Here is a 25,312-nt window from a genome sequence, read left to right on the forward strand (position 1 = left end):
CGCTTATTACATGAATTGATATTTCTTCTACATGTTTTTGCCTTTTTAAAATTGTTTGGCAGATTAGGGTTGAATTTTTGTTAAGTAAATGTCTTCTCCTAATTGTCAAAAGGTTTTGTAAAGAATTGAAAGAGTCCTAGTTCATTGTTTAATTGTTCTGATCATGAAAGGCAGTGTATGTGTTATAACTCATAAACGGTGTGAGGAAGTCCAATGAGACTGGCCCTTGGTTACCCCTCAAACATGGGATGTGGAAAGTGGCTATGGGAAAGACCTCTGGGTCCTTGCAAAATGTTGCAGTGGAAGGGTTGGGGAACTGACTCACAGGAAGCAGCAGCAACAACAAAGATTCTTCCCACAGCAAGCCACTCGCCAGTCCTGGTGGCTCATTCCAAAGCAGCAGCACCTTTGAACCTGTCCCTATTTGCCCTTTTTGGGGAGCATGTACCCCTTGCTGTTCCATCCCCTCCCACCCCCATGCATCAGTCTGAGGAAAAACTATGTATATGGGCCCAAGCTGGAAAGAGATTAAAAAATGTGGTTCTCACAAAAAAAAATCAACATGGTACAAAATTAAACTAAATTAGTGCAGAGATCATACTAAAAAGGGAAAAAACATATTAAAGTAAAAGAATAAGACTAACATTTGATCCTTTTTGACCCAAGCTTAACTTGTGAGAGCATGATGAAATGAGGGTTTGACTTGAGTGTCTAGTGAAAGTCATGTGTCATCCTAGGGCTAGAGTTTGGCCTTAGGCAGTGGTTCCCAACCTTTTCTATGTCCCGCACCCATAGGCAATGTTTGACTGATGTTTGCACCCCCTACAAAAGTAATACCACATTTGAAGATGAAGAGGTATAATGTTTAATTTTTGAACCACAAATTGAACTAGATACAATACTGTAGGTGAACAAATTGAACTAAAAAAAAGCTTTTAACCCAGTGCATAGAGTGCAAATCTAAATTGAATAATTAAATTTTAATTTATTCAGAAAAAATAAGTGATGACTCATGACTCAAGGACACAAGCAACTCTTTGTTGCACTCCCTGAAATTCCATCTTGTACCCCCTGGAGGCAGGGACACCCCAGGTTGGAAACCCTTTGCCTTAGGTATTGTATATATGTCCCAGGCAATAGGATGTCTGAGATCTTTCAGCCATCACTTCACCAAGATTGTGTTGCCCCATGTTTATTATTTTAGTAGTTCAAATATTTAGTCTTATGTTCTGATTTCAGAATGATTTCATGATCTGTAAAACCACAGTCTGATAAATGTACAATACCTCTTTGTTTCCTTCCTCAGCTGTGAACTTTAAGGAAGTTAATGAAGAAAACAAACGAGAAGTCTTAAGTGAGATATTCTCTTCTATTGACACATTGGCATTCACCTTTGGCAACATGTAAGTGAAACAGATTTATAGGGGGTTTTTTGTGGGTTTTTCAGACTACGTGGCTGTGTTCTGGAAGAGTTTATTCCTGACATTTCACCAGCATTTGTGGTTGGCATCTTCACAGAATGCTGGCATGGGTGTGAGTGGTGCATGTGTGTATGTATACATACATACACACACTATGTGACCCTTGATTGAGAGGAGGTGATTTACGTGTTAATCTATGTTGGTCTCTTGTTGAATGGCAAGGCCATTGTCTGCTTGGAAATCCCCTAACCCTGGGTGGTTTTCATTCGCATGGGCTGTTTTCAAATAGCATTTAATGCCCAGGATGGTAGTAATGTGTTCTGCTACTGCTGATTTTTCTGGCTGATCCAGTCTGAAATGTCTCTCGTGTTCCTTGATGCGTCTTTGAACACTGCATTTGGTGATCCTTATGTAGATTTGTCCGCAGCTGCACGGTATGTGGTAAACTCCTGCAGCCATAATAATAATAATAATAATAATAATAATAATAATAATAATAATAATAATAATAATAATAATAGGGTCTCCCCTGTCCTTCGCTGAGTGCAGCATTTGCTGGATTTTCTTGGTCAGTCTGTAGATCATTTGGAGGTTGTGTTTCTTTACCAGTTTCCTTATTATGTCTGTGACTCATTTGATGTATGGTAAAAAAATACCTTCCCGTTGAGTGCTTGTTTGTCTTCACTCCTCTGGGTTTTTCTGGCTCTGGCAGACCTTCTGATGTATGAGCTGAAGTAACCATTAGCATGTAGAGTCCAATCTAAGTGCTTCAAATCATCTTCTATTCATTACATAGATTTAATGAACAATATATTTCTCTGGCCTCAACTTATCTAGCTGATGCCACCTGACTCTTCTGTATTTCATCCCTACAGTACCTTTGTGGATCTGTAATGTCCCTTTCCCACACCAACCCTGTTTAAAAAAACATAATGTAAATGATGTTCTTCTACGCTGAAAGAAATTATCTTTAGAGGAGGATTTCAATTCATCTTTGTGATCTCTGTGACTTACACAATTTGGTTATCCTATGTCTGTGCAGTTCCTTTTTCAGAGCATTCTTTAGCGTTCTAAGGAGTTTTGACAGTAGCCTAGCCCACCTTTACCAGTCCTAAATAAGGCCCTTCTGACGAAACCCGCCAGCTCCTTTTCATCCATTGCTGCAGCTGTCTCTGCCCCCTGGGGCTTTCTCAATACCACTGGCTTCTTTTATGAAGCGTGTCAAATATGGCGCTAAGATTCTGGGCCGAGATAGGCTTTTGAGATGCCTTCAGTGTTTGGGCAAGTACCATATCTTTGCCTTGTGTGGGCTCTGTACAGCGTTCACACAGCAGGTCAGACGCAACAGAGAATATCACCTTAAAGTGCTTCTGTATGAGCAGGCCTTGAAACCACAAGAGCCTGTACAATTTCAGCAACCTTTGACTTTCAGAGATAAAGCAGCCCCTCAGCAATGATCTTCAGCTTCAAAGAAGTCGGCATTGAGGATGAAGGAGACGGCCTCAGTCGTGATGGATGATAGCTCTAAATGAAAATAATAATAATTTGTTTTATTTATATACCACTATTCCAAAGATCATAGCGGTGAACAGCAAGTAAGCTAATTAGCAAGTAAGCTAATTTGCCCCCAACAGTCTGGGTACTCATTTTAGCGACCTCGGAAGGATGCAAGCCTGAGTCGAGCTTGGGCCCTTTTGCTGGTCTTGAACTCAAGTACATTGGTGGAAACCATCTGTACACTCACTAATTAGGCCTGAGATGGTACCAGGCAAAAGTCATCTTGTTGTCTGTCAACCCTGGGTAGATATCTCAAGACTGAAGTGCAGACTGGCTTGAAACACAAGCATAAGAAGAAGAGATTGAAAGGACACTCTTCGTCTCATTTGACTGAAGCTATGGCTGTAACTGAACTCAGTACCAGTTGAGCTCGAATCTCTCCAGACCAATCGGACACTGGTGTTGGCTTTGGTTTCCTCTCCGCCTACTACATTGGCCTTCTATCAAGTCTCTGAGGTAGAGGCCGATGATGCCATTTTACCAGTCATGTCACCTTGTAGAAGCTCTTCCCAAGGTTGGCGCTCCCCCACACCGGTTCCTCGGGTTCAGTCCATCAGGCAGAGATTCACCAGCCTCTGCGTTTTTCACCAGGAGGACTCTGATTTCTTCTATGACAGTGAAACAGATAAATACTACGTCTCTGTCAGTCACAATGTCGTCCATCGTCGCTTGGGCCAGAAATCCACTGTGCCACCAACGCCAAAATCCACTTTACCACCAATGGCAAAATCCACTCTGCCACCAACGGTTTCGGTATCGTCTGCTACCTCGGTACCGAGGTCTCGTTCTACTGTGGCCACTGTTACTCAGACATCTTCTCAAGCAGCGATGACTGTTGATGTCTTGGATTCAGCCCATGACGAGTCCCAACATGAAGACCCTCGTGCATCACACGTTGACTCGGGCTCCTCGGATGAGGCCGCCCCACATTCTCCCCAGGAGCTGTTCCAACCAGGTGGTTCGTCTCCCACCAATGACGTCCGTTCCTTTGCAGAACACATCACTAAGATGGGGAACGCGTTGGACTTGCAGATTGCCCATGGAAGATGACGCCGCCGACCCCATTGAGAGGCGGGTCCACGGCAAAATCCCGACGCCAGCTTCATACCTTCGTTGGAGAGGATAGCCAAATGTTCCTGGGATGTACTGGCTTCTGTGGCACCCACGACCAGGAAGACTGAATCCTTGTTCAGGATTTCTCCATCACAATCTTCTTGGTTTGCTCATCTCAAGCAAAACTCTGCCATTGTCAAAGGGTCTCAGCAGTCCTTCACCCCAAAGATGTTCACGTCGCCCTCTGACCGGGAGGCGAAAAAAGTGAATGGCCTGGCTAAGAAAGCCTGCGCCTCATCTGTTCTGTACAATGCCTGTATGGTAGCTTACATACAGTGCTTGATGGAAATAATCTCTCCCATTATTCCAGGCATCCCAGATGAATGTCAAGGCATCCTGACAGAGATCAGGGATGAGGCTCATTCTGTTGGGAGCTGGCTGATAACCTCAGCCCAACACTCCACTGATTGTTCAGCCAAGTCTATGACGGTTGCCATTGCCCTGAGAAGACACGTTTGGCTCTGTTGTTCAGACTTGAACCCAAACGCGAAGGCTACCATTGAAGACATGCCGTTCGATGATGCAGGCCTCTTCAATCACGAGACTGATGAGCGCCTCAACTTTAAGTACCATATGAAGGCGGCTGCTAAGAAACACGGTATGTCCACCCCTTCTCAACCCTCTTTTTGGAAGCGTTTTGGAGGTCAGCAACAGTGGTATGGTCACCAACACCGAACGCCGTTTGCACACCTTGGACATTTGGAGGGCTTTGGCTGTTCCAGTGCTATTCGGAACCGAAAAAGGGACTGCCTGTGACTGCGCAGAGGCTTTCCAAATGGGTGGCTGGTACCATCCACCTCTGATATGAACTGTTGGGCAGACCTGTCTTGGCCAGGGTTTGGTCCCATGCAACTAGGGCGGTAGCGACATCTTCTGCTTTTTTGACTGGGATCCCCTTGGAGGATGTCTGTAAAGCTGCTGTTTGGTCCCAGCCCTTGACTTTCATCAAACACTATAGGCTGGACACCAGGGCCAAACGGGACACAGCTTTTTTGAGGGTAGTGTTGGTTTCAGGTTTACATTGATTTTGCACTGCATTTCCATTTATTTACAAGCTTTGACAATGAATGTCTTTATTGCCAGGATTGGTATGGTTTACAAAGTTTGACATGGTTTACATAGGTCCTTCATGACCTAATGTGTTGCAAATATGCCTTATGACTTGAACATGTTAAAATACTACTTATTCAGGTACTGATCACATCAAACACAGTTTTGGTTCAAAGATCTTTATTGTGTGGTTTAATAAACCCAGCTTTATTTGAACCTAACTTTGATGTCATGACACTCCCTCCACCACTGACCTAAGCTTGTCAGTCTAACCCATTTGCATGATTCACAGAGACCACAAAGAAGAAGGACAGGTTGCTCACCTGTAACAGTATTTCTTCGAGTGGTCGTCTGCGAATACATACAAATCCCGCCCGTCCTCCCCTCAGTGTCCTGCTCTACATTGGCTCATCTCATGGCACTTACGCGACGTAGATTTCGGAACTGGGGAAAGAGTAAGAAGTCAGGGGACTTATAAGGGATGGGCGGAGCTACTGCCAAAAAATTGCAAAGTTAACTTTGCCCAGTAATTCCAGACATTTCTGAGCAGCACTGTGCAGGCACAGTACAACCCATTTGTATGTATTTGCAGATGACCACTCGAAGAAATACCGTTACAGGTGAGCAACCTGTCCATCTTCTGCAAACTTCGACGGGTATCTTGTTCTATTTCAACAGGGTCCCCAGGAGACCATATCTAGCAAATGATGGGGGGAAATATTTTTCCAAAGCAATCTGGTTTAACATAAACATCAATGAACAATATTTTGGACCTATTTAGTTTTGAGAATTCTTCTCATTAGTAGCACAGTACTAACTAAATGGAGATGCAAAGCCTTTTATTGCCTGAGATTTTCTTAAAATAGAAACTGAACCATTCTCATATTAAATGTTTCCTCCTGTATAACGAGGCAAATCATATGATTTTTTTTTCTGGTTCTTGTGGCAGAGTTTCAGACTTCCTTATGGGAGATGTGGACAATGGTTCAGCACTGGGTCTTCCTGTATCTCGTCAAAGCCAGGTAGGATGGATATGCACTTAAAGGTTTTAAGTATGATTTGTTGGAAGATGTTGCTATAGCTGATAGCATCACTGTTCTAAATATTTTAAACTGGGTCAGTTTAAAAATGAGAAGTATTTTTAGAAAGGTGCCCTGGGTGGCACCTTTCAGATGGGTTGAAATACAACACCTAGCTATTGGTCTAATGAGAGTTTTTGAAGGACAGCCTCTCCAGGCTCTGGACCCATCATGGAAGTCCTCCTTGTACACCTGGCAGGAAGATTTACTAAGTTGACAGGTGCACAAGAGTCACAGCCTCATGTCTTGTGGCTCCATCCTTGTAGAGTGCCCTACCCTAGAACGTATACATTATTGTCCCCCTTTTTATGGGGCCTCAAATATCTGCATGCTCCAGTTTGGTTTTGAAATATTTTAAATAATAATTAAAATGAAACAAATTATTTCCAATATTTTGATTTTAAAATAATATATGCACAGTGGTTGCTGTCTGGCTTACAGTAAAAACAGCACTAACATTCTGTTCGTTTCAGTAGGAATTTAACTTCATTGGATTCAAATTATTAAAGCAGTGAATAATTTGCATGGGAAGATCCATTTACAGGTTGTTTGACCAGAGGTGATGTGGGCCTCTCTGCTATTCTTCCCCCCCTCCCCATCTTCCTCTCAATATCATTACCAAAAAAAATGTTAGTAGGAGTACTGGACACTAACTTCAGAGAAGAGCAGCTTTAAGGGCAACTTGTTTCATGTAGAGAACAAAGCTTGAAGCTTTGTTTGAAACTTAATTAATTAGTATATTAATTCCAGGCTGTGGTTGAGGGTCACATTCTCTCGTGTCTAATTTCTGAGAGGCTACTTGTCAACTGTGGGTGGAGCCAGAATCAAAAGAAGGTGTGCCCAGTTTTCTCTCTTTCCCCCCTGCCATCATTTTTTTTTTGGGGGGGGGTCTGCTATCCTTGTCTCTTTTGGTCTCCCTTCGCACCTAACAGACTGCTGGTGGAAGGGATAAATTATTCTTGTTGAGGTCTGAACTGATCCCTGAAGTTAGGCCATATGACTGTGTGTAGTGTTAGGGATACAGACTGCCTACTCCTGAATAAAAAATGAAAGCATGCTTTCATTAAATCTTTTGCTTTTTAAAATATTTTTGAAGTATAAAAAGGGAGCTAATGAAATGCCATAGAGCAAAGAATCATATTAAGTAATTGCCACTGGTTTGAAGGCTATAGCCAAAATATCCACCATACTGCCATATAGTACAAGGCCTATGGTGAGCATCTAAGTCTGAAAGTTCAATTTCTGAGAATACACCCTTTTAAGATAATTCGTATCAAAAAATATTGTTTTATTAGAGTTGAAAAATAGAACCTTGAATTGTGTATAGGAAAAGATCAGCCACCAGAGAAGATTATATGATAAAGGTGTAATACTCTCTGAACACTGAGCCCATGTGAGTTCCTGAGCTGCTACATTCAGCACCCAACATAAGTTTCTGAATGCTCTTTGAAATCAGTCTTATGTGTAGAAGACATTGCAGTACAGTCAGCCCTTTGCATCCATGGATTCTGCATCCACAAATTCAACCAACCATGGTTCAAAAGTATTCACTCAAGACCCCAAAAAACAAAAACTGGATTTTGCCATTTTATATAAGGAATTAGAGCATCCATGGATTTTGGTAACCACTGGAATCAAACCCCCTAGAAGATACCAAGGAGCTACTGTAATCTGTTTTCCTGGTCTCATCTGCTTGTTGAGCATTTTTAAAAAGTGTTGTGTTCGCTAACCTTCCCAAGCTGCAGATGTGATTTCTAAAGAATACAGGCCTGTCTGAAAAAAGTATTTTCACTTAATTCTGCTTTGGTTAGTTCACTGACTAACAGTAGTAACTTCTTGTATGAATTAAGCTTCCATTTGTTAGTTTTTATCAGTGATACAGTACAATGTTAAATTTGCAAGTTTAGACATTTAACAGTGTCAGTCCTCAACACCAAGTCCCAGTTAAACCCCCCTCACCCTCAAAAAATACAAGCAATTGTGCTGACCTGTAACAATAAACCAGTCGTTCTAATCTTTATCACGAGCAAGTTATTTGTAAAGCTAATGTTTCTTAACTCCCCATTCACAACCAAGTGACCCCCAAATATTTACACTGTAATAGAGATAACTCAGAACTGTATGGGGTTCTTTGGAAAATTTACTTTCCCTAAATATTGTGAAGATTGCAGCTAAAGTGATCTATTGGTGATACTGTACTACAAACGTCCTAGGAAAAGAACAGTAGCTGAAGGGCTCACATTCTGATAACTAAAGCAGGAACATATGGACTGGCTGATCAGAGTAGGAGCTTCCCACAGAATGGAGATGAGTCCAAAGAACTTCTCAAGTTTGACAGAATAAAACAGTCAGACTAAAACCTCATGGTTGACTAAGCGGTAAGGAAAGGTATGTCTTGGGGACATGTGAAAGAGAGTACAGTGGACCCTTGTTATACGCTGGGGTTTGGTTCCAAGATCCCCCGTGTATAACAAAATCCGTGTATGCTCAAGTCCCATTAAGTATAATGGCGTAGCAAAATGGTGTCCCTAATAAAAAATGGAACATCAAGGTAAATTTATACTTTTTTGGAACATTTTCAAACCGTGTATGCTTAAATCCGTGTATAAGAAGGGCCGACTGTACACAAGAAATAGATTAATATTAAGAATTTAAGGTTAGACATTCAAAATATCCTCCCTGACAGCTGACTAAATAGAAATGCAATTCATTCTGTTTGTTACCCAAATAGAAAGTAAGAGAACTTACACTGATGGTTTGTTTTATACTGTATTCAAAATATTTTCTACAATGTGACCTCAGCTTTGTGATATTCAAACAAGTGTGGAGAATTGTAGACAGCCATCAGGAGTTTTGCAGCTGGCATATGATTTCAAAGATGTTTTGAAATTGTATCCTGTTCTTCTTGTTTTGATCCTGTGAAGGAGCAAGAGGACAGCACACAGCTACTTTCATTTAGTTTCAGATTTGAAATTTAGGTGGTTGTCCTGTGATGGCTCTCATACGTTTAAAAGACTTCCACAGGATATTTCTAATGTGCATAGATCAGTACTATCTGTGTAGCTTGAAAGTAGCTTATGGTTAGGACTTGTTGCTAAGGTTGTTTGGATGTGTAAACACTCAAATATCATAGAGGGAATTCTACTGTATGTGGTTGCATTTCATAATTCTTACCAAGTTACTAGTTAATGGATGCACGTAATGAAGCAAATAGGGTATTGGCTGGGCCTCCATACCCAGATAGAAGTATTGCTTTTCTGGTACAGTGGTACCCCGGGTTACGAAATTAATTCGTTCCGCCGCCGCTTTCGTAACCCGAAATACTTCGCAAGCCGAAAAACCCATAGGCGCTAATGGGGAAAAGCCGCGATTTCGTGTGAAATAGCGCCGAAAAGCACCAAAAAATTTTTCGTAACCCGAAAAAACCTTCGTAACCCGGAACAGTTTTTTTAAATGGCTTTTTTTCGTAACCCAGAAATTTCGTAAGGCGGCGCATTCGTATCCCGGGGTACCACTGTATATGCTTTTCTGGTATATGCTATCTCATAAGTTCTTAATGTCTCCCCTCTGTGTACTATGTCTATGCAGCATATGCTACAGCACTGTCTAGGATGCTCAGAGATGCTCTGTTGCGATAATATTTCGCTAATACTGAATTAATTATTTTAAATGTTCTTGTTTCATACCATTACTATTCTGTTGGGAAGTGATTTAGGTACATTTAAATTCAATCTAATGCCTAGACAACAAAGAGGCAGTTTTTAGTAGTTTAGGCATAGGTTCCCTTTCATTTCTTTTGTCCCACTGTTGTCCCTCATCAAAGAGGGTTTGCCTTTGTTTTTTACTTTACTTAATCAGTACAGAAACATGAAGAGAGACAATACTGGATTAAAAGTACACACTGTGAGCAGCAGTGCCTTTGTTGTGTAACCTTCTACTCTCTCAAAATAAAACCAGAGCTTTCTAGTGTACTGGTAGGGGAGAAGCTAATCTTTTTACTTACTGTCACACTAAGAACTTCCCTGATGGCCTGAAAGGTGTATGCAACTGATAAGTATGCATAATGTGCTTAACTCACAGGTGATTAGAGCATTGTGTATTAACTGGACTTTGTGTTTCTAGTGAAATAATAAAGGTGCTTTCTTGTTTCATTTGTTGTGTATAGTTCTCTTATGTTTCCCTCAAGGATGGCTTTGCTATTATTGGAAATATTTCACTTTGCAAGCAGTAAACATTACCATATTGTTGCTAGGGAAATTACAACACTTCTCCTAGAAAGTATATTAATTGCTGTTGGAGTTGCTTTGTAGATTTTGTTTACGCAAGTACTGCAGTTGCTTTGAAAGCACAATTGACACAATTAACATCATTCTGACCTGCACTATTTTCCAAGTTGTTTAAAGATTATATTTATGCTTAAGAAGTTTGTACTTCCTCACTGTCCAGCTCCAAATATTGTGTGTGCATATCTGCCTTCAAGTTGCCTGTTGATCTATGGCAACCCCATGAATTTCATAGGGTTTTCTTAGGCAAGGAATACTCAGAGGTTTTGCCAATTCCCTCTTCCAGATAGTACTGACTGCAAAGTAGAGAATGCCAATAGTGTTGCCTACCTTTGTTTTACTACTTTATGAGATCCTTTTTGGTTCATTTTTGTATTTCCCTCTCTAATTTTTCAAAGCCGCGTTCTCTTACTCTGCACTGCAATGGCCATTTGGACATTTTCCCCATGTAGAGTCAAATGACAGCAATGCCATTAAGTTAGCCTAAGCAAGATAACATGCTGTTGACATTGAAAAGCCACTTTTAGGGGCATTGTGTAATTTGTGTTTGGGCTCATGCTTTGGCTATGCATTATGTCCATTCTTAAAATAAACATTTTTTGTAGGGGGAAAGTTAACCTTTTGTGAAGTAATCAACGCCATCAGAGGTTTAAAAGGCTGTTTGGAAATGTTTGACACATGCAAAGGTTTCTCTGATATCTAAATTGTCTTGGCCTCTTGAACCATTGTAGATTTAAAGGGGGATTGAAGTTATTAGGCATGAGTGCATTCCACATTATTCTCTCACTGTGTCAGTATAACAAATTAAGCATTGAACAAAAAGTGATGTAGCATATGTTTAATCATCTGTTTGCTTAGCTGATGCTAACAAGCTGTATTTTATTGCATTGCCAGTCTTTTGAAAATCTTTCTGTGGATTCTGGGGGATCACTACATGAAAGGGAAGATGTTCAAGGTACAGGTAAGCAATATGTACATTGTTTTTGTGTTGTTGTAATTTTAGGTATGTAGAGGTTAAGGCTGCTAAAAGATTATAAAATCTACAAATTGCCATTTTATGCTAATTATAATATTTCGAAATGGGAAATAGAAGTAATGAATTTAGGGCTGAAGCAAGTCCCACCGAAATTTTAGAACTGTGGTAGAATGCATTTTGATTATTCAACTCTGCCCCCCCAGAAGGTCATTATGGAAGAAAGTTTATGAAAACTATATGATTTGTTAAGATATAATTCTGTGACCCTTTAATTTGTTCAAAAAGGCTGTCAGTTTTGTTTAGTGTCAACCAGCATTAAAGAGAATCTCAAGATCAGAGCTGCTTTAGTCTTCACAGTTGGCTGATACAAGCGTTGCTGTTGCTGTGTGGTCATGTCCAAAATTCACTTTTTTGCATTTGACGCTCTATTTTCAGGGCATCTTAGAGCTGAAGAAATTGATAGTGTTCTTCTAAGAAATGATAATGGAATTGAATCGGCTCTATCTTATGCTAAAGCATGGTCAAAATATGCAAAGGACATAGTTGCATGGGTAGAGAAAAAGCTTAACTTGGGTGAGTAGTTCTTTCTGGCACCTAATGAGCTTTGTCATGATGGAATTAAATCTGTTGTCAAGATTGTGCTACAGACTGTCAGTAATGTGATTTCTAAATTAGTCGCTGTTCACTGAAATGAGTGGAATTGTTGCCTGTTTCCTGTGACTGAAAGATTGTAGCAAAAAATAGCTGTGTTTTACTAAATGAAAACTAGAAAGAAAATGGTGTGTGCCTTTACTGCTCGTACTTAGTGTATGAACCTGGTCTTATCTTATAGAAATGGAGTGTGCTAAAAGTCTGGCCAAAATTGCAGAAACAACTAAGACTGTTGTTGGACCCCAGGTGAGTGTTTAATTAATTAAACTTCATAAGAATAATTTTGCATAGATATTTTGTTGATACTGGAAATCTCACTGAACCATGCTTCATTGCTATTTTATTAATGAACTGAAATTAGATAAAATTCTTGTGATGTTACGTGCCTTTTAAAATAATCTTGGTAGAAATTGAAAATTTATCAGGGATTGTGAAACATTTTGTGTGTTGAGCTACGAGTGGAATTCTGTAACATCTTTTTAGCTAGGCATATTTTATTAACAGAATGAAGTTTGGGTAAGGGTGTTGTGTACCATTACAATTTAATCATGACATGCAACTATTTAAAGTCTTCCTTCATTTAGATCAGGTAGGGCAGAAGAATTTGGCTCTAGATGGATATTCTATTAATTTGAAGATGTATGTTTTTTCCATGTTTTGGATTCCAGGATTACATGCCATTCCAATCAATATTCATAAATGCATTCCAAAATGATATCGAGAACAGTCAGCTTTGGCAACAAACAGCAGCAGCTCTACAGACTAATAAATTTGTTCAGGTAAAAAAAAGTCTTTATAGAAATACTTCTGGATGCATAGCTCACAGACATATATGTTAGTCATTGAGAGTTACTACTTATACAGTTACTGCATTTGCCTTATTTAGCCACTCCTTGGAAGAAAAAGTGAATTGGATAAACAAAGGAAGGAGATCAAGGAGCTTTGGCAACGAGAACAAAAGAAAATGGTTAGTATATTTGCATCTTATGTAATGATTACAAATGATAAACAGACTCTTAAATTTTCCCCAGTGGGGGAAATGTATAGTCTATTCCTGTTGCCCCTGTTAGTGTAATGTTAATTTATTGAAAAAGATTGCATTTTGGTAACAGAATTTCTATATACCGGTATGTTATGCTCATAATGGTGTAAGGTCTTCCTTTCCTGTGCTCTGCATATTCCCATCCTCTATGATCATGACATTTTATGTTTTAGCATAAAGAAAGTTAGAGTTAGAGAAACAAAATAGTGTAATATATTGATATTCTTTGTTACAAAATGAAAATACTACAATAAAGATGCTTTCTTTGGAATGGGCAGCAAGAACTGGAAACCACTGTACGAAAAGCAAAACTACTATATATTCAGCGGCAAGATGAATATGAAAAGGCAAAATCATCAGCTGTTCGTGCTGAGGAGGAGCATTTGAGCTACAATGGGGGCATTATTAAAGATGCCAGTAAACTAGAGAAAAAAAGAAAACTGGAAGAGGAAGCTCTCCAAAAAGTAAGGAAACTTCAGTCAGAGAAAATTTTGCTCTAATCCTTATACATATATGATGTATAGAAAATGCTGGCTTTCACTTGAATCATATTTTTTTTGTTATGGGCTACATGAGATTGCACATGTTTTGGCTGTTTTTATAGAAAGTTTTCTACCATCATTTATTTTCTGTGTGTTTTATTTGTTATAGGCTGAGGAAGCCAATGAACATTTCAAAGCCAGCGTGGCAGAATTTGAAGAAAAGAGAAATGATCTAGAAAATTTCAAAAGTGATATCTTAACACAGCTGCGAGAACTTGTTTATCAGTGTGATCTCACACTTAAAGCGGTAAGAATGTGTGCATTAATGCACCCTACAATATAAGATTCTTCAACAGTTGTTAAAAGTGGAATATCATAAGAATGGTGACTTGATATATTCTTCTATGAAGTATATCTGCTAGTATATTGCATTAAGCAAACATATTGGTCTTATTCAGACAATTGTCCAAACTGTGACGTACAGAATCATGAATAAGCCATAGCCTCATGCACTCCTTTCATTTCTTATTTTAGCGCTAACCATGATACTTCAGTTGGCAATCTGAGGTTAATATTTGGCTTTCAAACTAAGGTTAGGAATGCACTTGAAACCATGATTTTAAATCCTGATATGGAAAGCCAGCTCTTATTATGGGTGCCTAACTGAAATGTCATGTCAAAACTATTTATTTATTTGTTTTTATTGAAATATTTATATCTTGCTTTATATCAAGAGGTCTCAGGGTGGCTTACAGTCATATTAAAACAGGATAAACAGGCTGTAAACAGTAAGATAGTTAAAATAAGTTTAAAACATATTAAACAATATAATGAGTTAAAAGCAGATTTAAACATTTGTGAAGTTTTTAAAACCTATGTTGCATTAAAGAGGTGCAAAGTCTTTAGTGTATAGCCAAGTTTGAACTTGGCACTTAAATGATAAGAGTGTTGGTCCCAGTTGGGCCTCCAAAGGGAATGAATTCCACAGTTGAGGTGCCATGATGGTGTATTGACTTCACTGGTAGGACACAGAGGAGAGATCTCCCCACCGCCTCAGATCTTAATCCTTGGGCAAGTGCATATGCAGAGAGCTGCTCCCTCAAGTATTGAGGTCCCAAACCATTTACAGCATTACAAACACCTTGAATTCAGACCAGAAGCGTATTGGCAGCTAGTGCAATTCTTCTAAGATTGGCATTACATACCACCGTTATCATATTCCAGTCAGCAGTTCAGCTGCTGCATTTTGCACTAGCTGCAACTTCCAAGTCTTCTTCCAGGGCAGCCCCATGAAGAGTGCATTACTGTAACCTAGTTGGGAGGTTATTAGTGCATGGGCTTCTGTGGCTAGGCTATGTTTGTCCCATAAAGGCCATAGCTGGCACACTAATCGAAGTTGGCACCAAGTACTCCAAGCCACAGAGTCAACTGGGGGGCAGATGTGTGGCTAGGAACAGCCTCTGGCCTCCCCAGCCACGATTGGGCCCAAATTGGCCCGGGACCATGGGGACCAGGCAGCCCACTCCTGAAGCAGGCCACTGCTGCATTCTCAAATGGGCCACCATCAGGAGTGTTTTTTGCCACTCCTTTTGGCAGTTTCAGTGCCATACCCTGGCTTAAAATGGGTCCAGATAATGTTTCCTCCAAGAGCTCCAGTCTTCGCCCAGCCACCACCCACTTAAGCACCTTGCCAGAAAGGGATATTTGCAATAAATGGGTAGTTCCCATTTTCCTCTGCTCCAAGGGGTTCCCCTTCAAGAGAAGGTACACCATTGCTTCCTTCAAGGCAGCAAGCACTTCCCTCTGAAATGGTGATCTATCTAGTCAATCTGGTTAGTGCAAAACAAGAAACTGAAGGGGAAACTGCAGTTGATGGAACACCTGAGTCTATAGACGGATCCTCCTGTATAAGATGACTTTAAGAATTGCTTCAATGTTGTTTATAATTATTATTTTATTAGGCTATAGTAGTGTTTTTGGGAAAGATCTGGGAGAACTGTCTGCACTGAAGCACTTGCTTTATCCATAGGTAATTTTAAGGTGGGATACAGACCGCCCCTTTGGGGTGGCCTGCAGGCACTGCAATCCTCGCTGGATCGGGCCTGAGCAGCCACAGTAGCAGTCCCGGAGGCCCTGATCCGCCGCTTTTCCAGGCCTCGGGGCAGCAGCAAAACGCTGCTTCCCCCCGGCCTGGAAAGGGGTGTCCTTGGGGCCCCTTTCTCCCTGGCGCCATTCCTGCGGCAGTCTAGTTGCTGCAGGAACGAGGCTCCTTCCAGCGCCGCAACAAGGGCGCCACAAGCGGCCTGACGCGGCATGAGCATGTCACGCCCTGCCGTGCCGTTTTAATGCGGCACGGCCGTCATGTCAAAATGGTGGCGCCCATCTGTACAGGGCGCCGCCATTTTGACATACGGAATATGTGCTAGGGTTGCGGGGTGTCTGTAAGCGACGCCCCAAGGCAACCCTAGCACGTATTCCTTATGTGCTAGAAGGCCTGTCTGGAGAGGGCCTAAAAATGGTTTCCCATCACATTAAATGCAGAAATACTGTCCTTGTGCACTCCTGTCCTGCACCTGTTTGGAGATCAGAAGCTTTTTTGTTACTTCAAGTAAGCCAGAGTTCTCTGTGACATCTGAAGTCTTCAAGTGGAAAGCCGTTTCTTTTCCTTTTGTCTGAACCAGGCTACTGAAAGCTTGAAACAGCATTCATAACATGATAGAAAAGGTTTCTTATTGCTGCTCTTAACAGTGATATACCAGCTCTTTTTACGCAAAGATGTATTGAGTTAATATAGTCAGGTAACTTTTGGTAGGCATATTTGGATTGTAGTGTGGTTTTTCTGCATGTACATATAATCTTTTTTAAAGCGATCAGTGCATTATGAATTGAAATTAAATAAGCAAGAAAAATGCAAATGAGATTTTTAGAATTATTTAAATGTTTTTAAATAGGTTTTATGAATTGATTGATAATAGCATGTAGTATATTAAGTATATGTGAGTTCAAATGTGTTATCCTTAGTATTTTACTCTTGTGTTTAAAAGTTATGATCTCTAAATCCTTTTCTTGCTACTCTGATTCCAAGCATTAGACATGCTTTTTGGCTCGTAATGAAGAAAGAGTTCTACATAGTCATATGTTGGTTTGAAGAATCAGTAGCTAGTATGGAAGGCATGATGCATCGGTTTATACATCATATTCATGCTTTAGTGAAGAACCTTTAGTATGATGCATGTTATCCATGGAGATGTTCTTTAATCAAAATGTGAATGTTCAAAATTCTTCTTCTTGCTAGGGACAGACTGCCATCTTTGAAAATAGTAGTATGGCCAATGGTAAAAAGATGATCTTTATTTTCTAAAAACCCCAGGGTATTTGACCTGTGAATGCTCTTCAAGCTAAGAAATCCAAAACTGCTCAGTGACAGAATGAAAATTTTAATACTGCAAAGTATTTTATCTATCATATGTTTTTGAAATTTCTTAATTCAATTTTCTTCCACACAGGCAACAGTTAACCTGTTTCAGATGCAGCATGCCCAAGTTGTGTCTCTACCAGTTAACTGTCAGTCCCTCTGTGAGAGTGCCAAGCTGTATGATCCAGGACAAAAATTCTCCGAGTTTGTGAAGAATTTGCCAAAAGATGATGCTCCCATTGAATCTGGTTCCTTTGAAACTCAGAGTTCTCAGGCTGGAGGGTGAGAACTCAGATACCATCTTTGCTTATTTGGCAGTAAACATGAACAAAATGCTAGAGGAATGTAGATAGCAGAACAGAAAGAAAAAAGAAGAAACTTGTAATTTCAATAAGTCAGTCATTGTTGAACTTCTGATAGGATGTCCACTTGATGGTGGGAAAATGAATAGAAATGGGGCCTAAAGACAGGTGAACTTTCATAGTGAAGAGCCAAGTTACATGATACTGGATTTTTTTATTACCAAAAAAATGTGGGCAAGTTATCTTTGGCTCCGCAAGGTCACATCTGGAATGAGCTGGTTGTTCAGCCAATAACTGTAGTGATTGTTGCTTATCACAGTACCTATGTTTTCTTTTGAACATTTGTATAAATATCTCATGTCAGGAAATCACTTGAGGACAGAGAATTTTCTTTTCTTTTTATATTACTCTGCAAAATTCTTCGCATTTGGGGGCCAATTTTGAACAGTACAGACAAATTTGCAAGCAAAGTGTTGCTCTGTATTTTAGATCAATATGCCAACTTAAATATTTCTTGCTCGTGCAGCTCCTGGTCATATGCCCTACTCCGTTGCATTTTTCTTTCTCAGTTTTCCATGCTCCCTGTGAAATGCCTGGTGAATATTTATCTTGGAGCTGTCTGTGTTGCTTTCTTAGGCTCCTCTTTGTTTCACTACTTTCTTCCTAAGATCCTGTCCCTGAACAGAACCAATCACTGCCAGATGCTTTTCTGTGAGAGGCAGGCAAGTAAGCTAGAACTTGCCAAGTGGCTTTTGGGTAATGTGCAGATCCAGCCACTGCCAAAACATCAAACACTATCAGTACTACAAAATGGTAGAACCAATACAGGGTAGGATCAGCATACTAGGAGAATCCTGAGGATTGTACCAAAGCAGAAGGACATAATGTTAATTGAATGTTTCAGAATGGCAAAAGACTGTAGTGTATATGAGTAGCTTTGCCAATAACAAAAGAAAGATGTTAGCTAGGCAAACTTCTGATACACCAGAATGAGTGGCTTAGCTGTCACTCATCATTTATTTCCAAGTATTGTACTCACACAAAACGATCTGAATAGACAGAGAGGAATAGGATAATATTGTTGGTGTCACAATAGGCTGATTATGAAGAAGCCTTCTGTTGTATGTTTACTATAGAGAAGAGACTTGTAGTAGTTGTCTTTTATGTGAAAGGTTATAAATGACTAGTTCCAGGTTTATTAATCACTGTTTTCTCTAAACTCCCTAACATTACACCTCCAGATTGGCAGAATGGCTCAGCAGAAGGAGGTAGGATAAGCAATGCAATTGGAACTTTCCCAAAATAATTTTCTTTCCACAGTGCTAAGGGACAAGTAGGACACGGAACAAAATATTGTAGTGTGCAGTATTTATGTTCAAGATGTTCCATTCAATTCCCCACTCACCCATTTTCAGACCTTCCCTCCTCTGACAGTATCTCTGCCCCAGGATTGTGATCCTTTCTCTCTGTTTCTTTGTCATGTTGGGTATTGAGATCACTTTTAGAATACATTGTAATGGTGCTGCAAGTAGTTTTGACTTTTTTTGAGAGAACAATGCAGGCTTTCAGATTTCAAGACTTATCTAGAATTAGAAGGAATTTTAAAACAATAACTATTTATTTATTTCATTTGTATGCCACCTTTCTCCTAGAGTAGGATCCAAGGCTGTTGCCAGACAAACCCAAGGGCACCCCCAGACAGGGTCAATTAAAAAAAGCCTTCACAATAATGGTTTAAAAACAATGAAAATCACCACATAAAACAGTATAAAATCATTTCAAAGACATACAGAAGTTTAAAAATATAAATAAAACATCCCAATAAGAAGCTCCCCTGCTTACACATTAAAAGTCTGTTTAAACAAAACACTCTTTGCCTGCCGGCAACAGGAATGCAGACAGATAGCAGTCACTGAGAAATATCTCTTTTACATCCTCACCAAGTGAGCCTGTGATTTTGGCAAGACCAAGAGAAAGATCTTAAAATTCTGGTAGGTTTGTTTGGAAAGGTACAGATTTTGAGATAGTCTAGACCTGAGCTGTATATATGGCTGCACCACCGTTGAGTACTATGAGACTTGAGCATCCATGGATTTTGGTATCAGTGGAGGGGTCCAGAACAGATCCCCACAGATACTGAGGGCCCACTGTAAAGCAATATGACAAACACTTGAACACAGTATTTGTGTAAACATACACATACATTATCAAATATATTTGATGGTAAAATGACCGAGAACTTAGTATTGTTACAGATCTATAATAGCAAGAATCAGCAGCTGCACATTTTGTTTATTTATTCATTAAATGTATAACTTGCCTTTCCACTAAAAAGTTTGGAAGATGTTTAATAGTAATGCACAAAGATGCACTTCCCCTGGCTTCTGTTCCCAGAGAGTGACAGAACCTGGAAAGAGTGAATGAGAAGGCAGTAACAGAGGAGACAGAAATACCTATCCCAAGACTCTTAAAGCCTAGACAGGTCATGTGGAATATAGTGATCATTCAGCTAGCCTGGTCCCAAATTATGCTTTTAACTTTTTACATAAACATATCTTTCTATCAGTTAGTTAGTCTAATACTTGATGGTTCTACTACTAATCCTCTCAAATGTATTCATAAAATCACTGAAACGTTTATTTGCATACATTTTATTTTATAGCAGGATGGAAATCCTGTGGTTTAAGGGCGAAATGCAGTCTTTTGGGGTGTCTAATGCAGCTCTTGGCATTCTCAGAGAACCCCCAATACTCTGTCAGAAAAGCAGCTAAGAGTGATAAGACATCACTTCCAGCCATCCAAAATGGCAGTCATGATGGGGTGTTGCACCCTTTCAGAGCTCTGTGGGAGTCCACAACAGTACAGTGTGACCATTTGGGCCCTGGAGCATGCCCACTGTTGCTTTGCCGCATTGTCATTATTGTCACTTTTGGCACTGGCTAAAACAATTATTTTGTTCTTTGTTTTGAAAGCTTTGAAGAAAATAAAAAATTTTACAAAGTGCTTCCTATGAAGCTTGAGCCAATAGTAACTCAGAAATTCAATGTTAATGTTTTGATATTCTTGTCTGTAAACTTCCTTCCTCTCATAAATCTGGCTTTAGATCCATCTTTTTCCATTTCCAGAGATCATTGTCTTTAATTATGTAGCTTAATTAATTCATCTGAATGAGCACCCCGATAATTTCCAATTCTTCACTTTGTCTCCTTTTTTAGGTCATTCTTAAATTGGTTTCATGATATGTTAATGTGTTGCTTATCCAAATTGTTTAGATTACTAAATAGCTGCTTCTGTGCTGAAGGATAGAGAAAAGATGATAAAGAATAGATCACGCTGTCAAATACAGCTGAAGACTAAGTATGTCTTCAGGATGTTATGTAATTTTTCAGATACAGAACATTAGAGATCACATTTGACAACCAAAGTACAAAACCTTCATGTGTTTATACTTAGAACACTAATTTAACACATAACAAATTGTTGTGACCATGGCTAAATCTTTTAAGCACCAATGACATTTGGCAACAAAATTCTGGAAGAAACAAATTAATGTCTTTATTAGAAAGAACTGGGTGCTCAGAACAAATTAATATGGTATTTTCTTCCTTTATCAGGCAATCACAAACAGTCTATTTCATCAGCACTGTGATTGCTTTAATACTCTACAACAAAGTCAAAAAGCAGTATCAACTTCACAACAGAAACATTCATGCAGCTAGACCCCACTGGATCTCTGATGTGTCTGACCTTGTAGCCTAGGGTTATAATAAATGGCCTAGTCCTAAGTTGCTTTTTAGAAGTAAGCCACTGAATCCAGTGTGACTTACTGGTAAGTGTGTTTATATTTATGATTATCAACTTAACCTTTAAGCATTTAAAGCCTTAAAGGAGAACTGCATAGTATAATGTATTTTTTTTTTAATGGAGAGCATTGCTAGTTCACACTTTCAAATAACTGCCTTGTCCCTTCTTTCAGGGTTTTCACTAAACGATCAAACAATATCCATACATCACAAGGAAACTTATCTCAATGCTCAGGAGATTTTCCTACTCAATCCTTAGAAGACATTACAAGCCCAACCTGTCAGCGCTCTCAAAAGATTGGAGAAAAACGGTCTTCAAGCAGCACAGATGTCTCTGGTAATATTTCAGATCTGCATGGCTAAATAGTCATTGTTAATAGGTTACTGCAGTAACCCAGTGTTCAGTTCTATCATGTAATATGAAGCAGTGCTCAAAAGTATTAAATAATATATAAATCTTATCTTAGGAAGCATCTCCATTGAGATTTCCTGCATTGGCAGGGGGTTGGACTGGATGGCCCTTGTGGTCTCTTCCAACTCTATGATTCTATACACTGTAGAAATAATGCAGTTTGACATCACTTTAAGTGCTGTAGCTCCATCCTGTGGAAACCTGGGATTTGTAATTTACAAGGTCTTTAGCCATCCCTGACAGTGTGTTGGTACCTCACAAAAGTACAAGTCACAGGACTGTGTACAATGGAGCCATAGCAATGAAACTGCATTGTTTCTACAGTGTTGCTGCACTCTTAGACTCTTCACATTTTAATTGCAATGTTTTTCAGCTTTAGCATTAATAGCTGTCTCAGCAAACCAGCAAAATGTGATGAGAAGCTAGATAATACAATTGGCCGTTTATGTCCACAGGCTTTCCATTGGCGGATTGGAGCATCCGGGCCACCCCATTCTCCCCAGTGGTGGCACATGCATGCAGCCACACTACTGTGCCTCCATTAAAAACAGCAGGACTTGAGGTCACATGATTTTTGGCATCCGCCTGGGGGGGCAGAACGGAACCCCTTTGGGTACGAAGGGTCAACTGTATTGTTTAGCTGCAAATAAATGAATCAGAAGTCAAGTAGCAAATGAAAGAGTATTGTTGAAATTTTTGCATTTTGATAGTCATGCATTATTAGTTATGATGGCTGTGTTTTGAGTGTCCTAGTTCAGAGGCAGTGCCTATGATTATCAGTTGATGGGGAGCACATCAGGATGAGTGGCTCACACAAGCACAAAGGGATGTGTGTAGTTGTTGCATACACTCCAGTAACAAAAGATGTTTCAAATTTTAATAAAAAAGTGTGCCAAAGCCAAGAAATATTTGTGGGAATCAACTTTATACCTGAAGAGGATCCTGAAGTCATGGAATTTATAGCCTTTCATTATTTTTTAAGCCGTGCGAGGGCCACCGCCATTCAGATCCTGGTCAGTTGGTAACCAAAGTGGAGGAATGTGCAGCGATTCGGAAAGTGCTGGAGGAAGCAGTGAATCACGATCTGTAGATTCTCCATCTGCAAGTCCAGGTATTGAAATTTTAACCTCCAAGCACTAAATTGTAAGAGTATTGAATGATGCTTGCATCAGAAGTTATTGAATAGGTAGAATTTTTTAAAAAAAAAGAAAAACCTAAAGCATCTTGTCTGTTTGGTAGGTGACTTTAAAAGAAGGCTTCCCCGAACACCATCTACTGGTACCATGTCATCTGCAGATGATCTTGATGAGAGAGAACCACCGTCACCTTCAGATTGTGGTACTTGATACCTTAGAGTAAACTTATCATTTGTTACAAGTAGACCTATGAAGTACTAGTCAAATAAAAGAGCCTTCTTGAGGGTTGTTGGAAAAAACAGTGCAGATGAGATGACTGGAATGTATTCCTTTGATCAAAGAAGTAAATTATATTAAACTGGGAGAATGCATAAAATTTATTGGTCAAAATTCTCTTCTGCAGTTGAGAAAAAATGAGGAAAAAATAGGTGCAGCTGTTCAGCTTTTATGTTAATGCATCTGTTAAACACCTGCTTGATACCAGAGCAGGAAAAAGTAAGCAGCTTCTCTTTTGGCTTGGGTGCTTTGTTGGCAGAAGACATCAAAGCTCACAATATAATACTTGACCATGTAGAAATGCATGACTTGGCTAAAGGTTAACTTTTCCAAAAGGAGAATTACAAAACTGTGAACTGTTCCAAACACTTATTAAATGATACAATTATTCCCTAGCTGAAGCCTGCAATCTTCCACATGCTTGCTTAGGATTATAGCCTCATGTCCAAGCCTTTCTCCAGAGTAAAGTCGAAGGCTTTCATGGCCGGCATCCATAGTTTTTGTGGGTTTTTTGGGCCATGTTCTAGCAGAGTTTCTTTCTGACGTTTCGCCAGCATCTGTGGCTGGCATCTTCAGAAAAACCCACAAAAAAACTTGTGAATGGAAATTTGCAAAATACATTTGGAGATAGGACAGCATGAAATAGCAAAGGGGTTATATCACAGTTTACCTCAACTGTATATTTACACTCAACTCAGGATAACCTTACTACATCTTAATTAAGTACATTCTAGTATGTAATGGTTTATGCCATAGTACCTTTTAGTCCTGAAGTTCCAAGAAGATTTTTTTTCTCTCTGAATAGGTAGCTAATCTCTTAGATAATCTTTCCAAAAAGGTATATATTCCTAAATAAAATCAGTAGCTAGCTTGATTTGACTGAGGAAATTATTTGTTTAATTATTGACAGAGATATCTTGATGCCACTTTATGGAACAAATAACCAGATATTTTAATGCATAATGAAGGACCAATTTTCATGCTAATACTTTTTTCTCATAATACAGTGAATAGTTAATAGAATAACTTTGTCTTCCAAGGTTTAAATGATTTAGCATCTGAAATTGCCAGTTCACCTGGTCCTTTTCGAAACACTCTTCTGTCTAAGGCAGCACAAACACACAAATTAAGGAAGCTGAGGGCTCCATCTAAATGCAGAGAATGTGATAGTTTGGTGGTATTCCATGGAGCAGAATGTGAAGAGGTAAGGAATGCAAATATTTCTTTGTTTCCATTTTAAGTTTTGTGGGTGGTTTCTGTTGCTTCCATCAAATCATATGTAAAATAGGTTGTAGTGTGACATGATTTAATTGTGCTGTGGATTAAAGACCTCTGTCACTCTGAGGGTGCTGTGAAGATGTAAAGTATGGAGGTAATCGCTGTGTATTTGACAGAAGATAAATATCAATGTTAGGTTTATTTGTAAGCAGTCTGCATGTTGCTTAGTTAACCTCTGCCTTTCTTGGCTGATTTAGGCTACCAGGACACAAGTCTGTCCCTTCCTTCCTTCTTTCCTTCATGGTATTTTTCTATTGCCTCTTAATGCACCAGGACCCCCAAGATGATGTGTAATGAGTAGCAACTTTAAATGCGTGAACAAAAACATGTAAAAACGGACTAAAACTCCTCTTGGTTTTAAAACTGTTTGGTCCTTCTCTTTGTTGTCATGATTAATGAGACTTGTGTCCTGGTAGCCCCTGCCTGGAGGGTGACTTTGTTCTATGTCATGTATAAAGTCTCTTTGGACTTAACAGATTTCAGTGACTGCCTTTTCTGTATTTTCTAGTTTAGGGCAAGGTGATCTGATCACATGAAAAGTAGATGCCTTGGCCCTGCTCTCATTTTGAAACTATTTTGAATGCTTCTTCGTTTTTGTTTTTCTTCTAGTGTTCACTTGCTTGTCACAAGAAATGTTTGGAGACGTTAGCTATTCAGTGTGGACACAAAAAGCTTCACGGAAGACTTCATCTCTTTGGAGTAGAATTTACACAGGCTGCCAAAAATACCCCTGATGGCATCCCATTCATCATAAAAAAGTGTACCTCTGAAATTGAAAGTAGAGCCCTTAATGTAAAGGTAAAGATTCAGTGAGATTTCAACCACCCTATTTCTAAAATTATTTGCACTTTGCTTTTGCAATTAACTGTGTTATTTTTCCTTCTTTTTAAGGGTATCTACCGTGTAAATGGAGCCAAATCAAGAGTTGAAAAGCTCTGTCAAGCATTTGAAAATGGGAAGGACTTGGTGGAATTATCTGAACTCTATGCACACGATATAAGTAATGTCCTTAAATTATATCTTCGCCAGGTAATTA

At 39.5% G+C, this 25,312-nt stretch overlaps 1 protein-coding gene across 8 annotated transcripts in view; it reads left to right on the top strand.

The window, feature by feature from the left end:
- The window catches only part of ARHGAP29 (Rho GTPase activating protein 29), a 117,052-nt gene that overhangs the window by 82,537 nt on the left and 9,203 nt on the right, over positions 1-25,312 (top strand). For 7 of the 8 annotated variants that reach the window (XM_042462042.1, XM_042462040.1, XM_042462041.1 and 4 more), the window contains 16 exons: positions 1,307-1,403; positions 6,091-6,163; positions 11,398-11,464; positions 11,915-12,052; positions 12,312-12,376; positions 12,799-12,909; positions 13,017-13,097; positions 13,451-13,636; positions 13,824-13,961; positions 17,161-17,351; positions 21,348-21,511; positions 22,569-22,697; positions 22,826-22,924; positions 24,039-24,202; positions 24,886-25,074; positions 25,168-25,305. In XM_042462042.1, coding sequence (XP_042317976.1) covers positions 1,307-1,403; positions 6,091-6,163; positions 11,398-11,464; positions 11,915-12,052; positions 12,312-12,376; positions 12,799-12,909; positions 13,017-13,097; positions 13,451-13,636; positions 13,824-13,961; positions 17,161-17,351; positions 21,348-21,511; positions 22,569-22,697; positions 22,826-22,924; positions 24,039-24,202; positions 24,886-25,074; positions 25,168-25,305 — 2,030 coding nt within the window. The remainder of the gene's footprint in view (positions 1-1,306; positions 1,404-6,090; positions 6,164-11,397; positions 11,465-11,914; positions 12,053-12,311; positions 12,377-12,798; positions 12,910-13,016; positions 13,098-13,450; positions 13,637-13,823; positions 13,962-17,160; positions 17,352-21,347; positions 21,512-22,568; positions 22,698-22,825; positions 22,925-24,038; positions 24,203-24,885; positions 25,075-25,167; positions 25,306-25,312) is intronic. The other variant, XM_042462044.1, reaches the window with a different exon arrangement.

Source organism: Sceloporus undulatus, chromosome 4 (assembly GCF_019175285.1).
Source record: "Sceloporus undulatus isolate JIND9_A2432 ecotype Alabama chromosome 4, SceUnd_v1.1, whole genome shotgun sequence".
Taxonomy (NCBI): Eukaryota; Metazoa; Chordata; class Lepidosauria; order Squamata; family Phrynosomatidae; genus Sceloporus; species Sceloporus undulatus.